At 39.5% G+C, this 2,031-nt stretch overlaps 1 protein-coding gene across 1 annotated transcript in view; it reads right to left on the bottom strand.

Annotated features, from left to right (window-relative positions):
* The window catches only part of LOC109850419 (FACT complex subunit SPT16-like), a 6,602-nt gene that overhangs the window by 2,375 nt on the left and 2,196 nt on the right, over window positions 1-2,031 (bottom strand). Inside the window, 1 exon segment of the mRNA XM_020420437.1 lies at window positions 1-1,086. This exon segment is cut by the window's left edge and continues 257 nt beyond it. Within this exon segment, the coding sequence (XP_020276026.1) occupies window positions 1-1,081 (1,081 nt within the window). The 5' untranslated portion in view covers window positions 1,082-1,086.

Genomic DNA, 2,031 nt, shown 5'->3' with positions numbered 1-2,031 from the left:
CTGGTGCTTCCTTCTCAACCACTGCGACTGCAGCTTGATAAGCAGCACCAACTATATTCCCAGGCTTCAATGCAGCTATTGTGGCATCATAAGCTTTGAGCAGAACCTCATAAGCCTTGCTCTGTGTTGCGTTGGCATCTATTAGAAATGTCCTGGCCACATTTGAGCAATAATTGTTATAGCGAGAGCCAATGGCACAAATTATTACACTAGTAGAATCATAGTAAAGTTTTTCATCGTTGCTTGAGGCACTGGGCTTGAGATCAAACTGACCCCCACTCTGAAAAATTGGAGGATAGCATATGTCTACATTCTCAGCCTTCAGCTTTACCTTCACCTTTAGTGGGTCAAGTATGACTTTCTCTGTATCCTCCATTAGAGTAGAATGAGAAACCTTGTTCTCTTCATCAATAGTTTTCTCAAGCTTGGGAACAACGAAATTCTTCATGACAGATGAAGTCAAATATGCAGCCTTTCGAACACAGGTGAGTTCAGTAGCATCTTTGACAGCAAACAGTTCTGAGAACCCATTTGTCACATCACTGAGTTGGAGGGTGGAGCCATTTAATTTCTCAGACCATGTCTCCAGAAGCTTCCCTTCAGGTATCTCTTTTGCAATATATCCAGCAACAGGACTCTCTGATTTGGATTGATCACGAACAGAACGAAGTATTTCTTCCATTGCAGAGGTTCCATCATCATTCCTTGCCTTGACATGCAGTATAACATCGGCACCAACAGCGTCTTTGGCTGATTTTTTAACAGTTTCTAGAAGGTTTGCCTTCTTCTGACTGCAAAGGAAATGGATCTGCTTATTCATGAAAACCATAATCGTCTCTGGAAATTCATATCCAAACAACCAGACGTTCAATGCTGAAGATTTAAGGTATCTCAGGTCTTCTGATGTTGGAGGTGTGGCAATAGCAATAACATCGCTCGAAACCCACAGGTCAGCTTTATTATCTTTCCAATGAGTATAAAATGCATTGAGACGTTTGCTAAAGTTCTCAAGATTGATAGTGTAGGCTCCTGCAGCTCCAGATGCTGCAGATTTTGAGCTCCCATTTTGGCGATCGGCCATGCTATCTGAAATAAATAATTTAGGTTTGAAATCCATCAACCAAAACATGCAAAAAAGTCATTGTCAGATAATATGTTCAACTATGAAGGATGGTTGACATATATAACAGACCGAAAAAGCAAGACTTTCCTCTAATAAGAAAATAGATGAGCTAATATTATATAAATTCTAGATTCAAAAAGCAAAGCATAAGTGGCAACTAGTTTAGTAGAAGAAGAGCAACATAAAAAAAAGTAATTCAGATATATGGAATGGTTGGTAAAATCTACACATCAAACAATATGGGAAATGTCCCAACTCACAAAGAATAAGTATACTTATATGCAAAAACACAATGATCTGTTAAACTAAAAACTTAAGTACTAAAAAGTAAACATTCCGTTGGCCCTAACTGTCATGGTCAACAAAATATCAAACCAACGGATCGTGCTTCAAATTGTCCATGACTCCATCTACACTTTTCTACTTCAGCTTCATGAAAAACCCATGTTGCTCCTTGTTTTTCCCTACTTTCCTACTTGGCAAGTTAAAACGATCAACTAACATCTACAAAGGTGGATCCACCCTAAGGAAAGTGGAGTCATGTGACACCACTTTCCTCTAAGTGCCCACCCAACCCCACTTAATAAATAGTAGCCACCGGTAAAAAATTAGTTGCAATAGATAATTTGTAAATAGTGGTAATAATTGATAAATAATGTCCAGTGTTGTAAAAAAACGGGAAATAGCGGCGCTTTTCGCGGTCGCGGGGGTCAACCGCGCCACAAATACTGATTGTGGGTAAATCCGCGTTTTACTTGTAATAGTACGAAATAGCTCTGTTTAGCGCTTTTAAGCGCTAAACAGCACTATTTTAGTTGTTAATCCATCTACCCAAACCTGACCCAAACACAACCAGAACCCGTAACTAAAAACCCATTCCCTTTCTCTCGCCTCTCTCTCTCTCTCTT

This window comes from Asparagus officinalis, chromosome 7, assembly GCF_001876935.1.
Source record: "Asparagus officinalis chromosome 7, Aspof.V1, whole genome shotgun sequence".
Classification (NCBI taxonomy): Eukaryota; Viridiplantae; Streptophyta; class Magnoliopsida; order Asparagales; family Asparagaceae; genus Asparagus; species Asparagus officinalis.
This window is presented reverse-complemented; position numbering and strand designations above follow the sequence as displayed.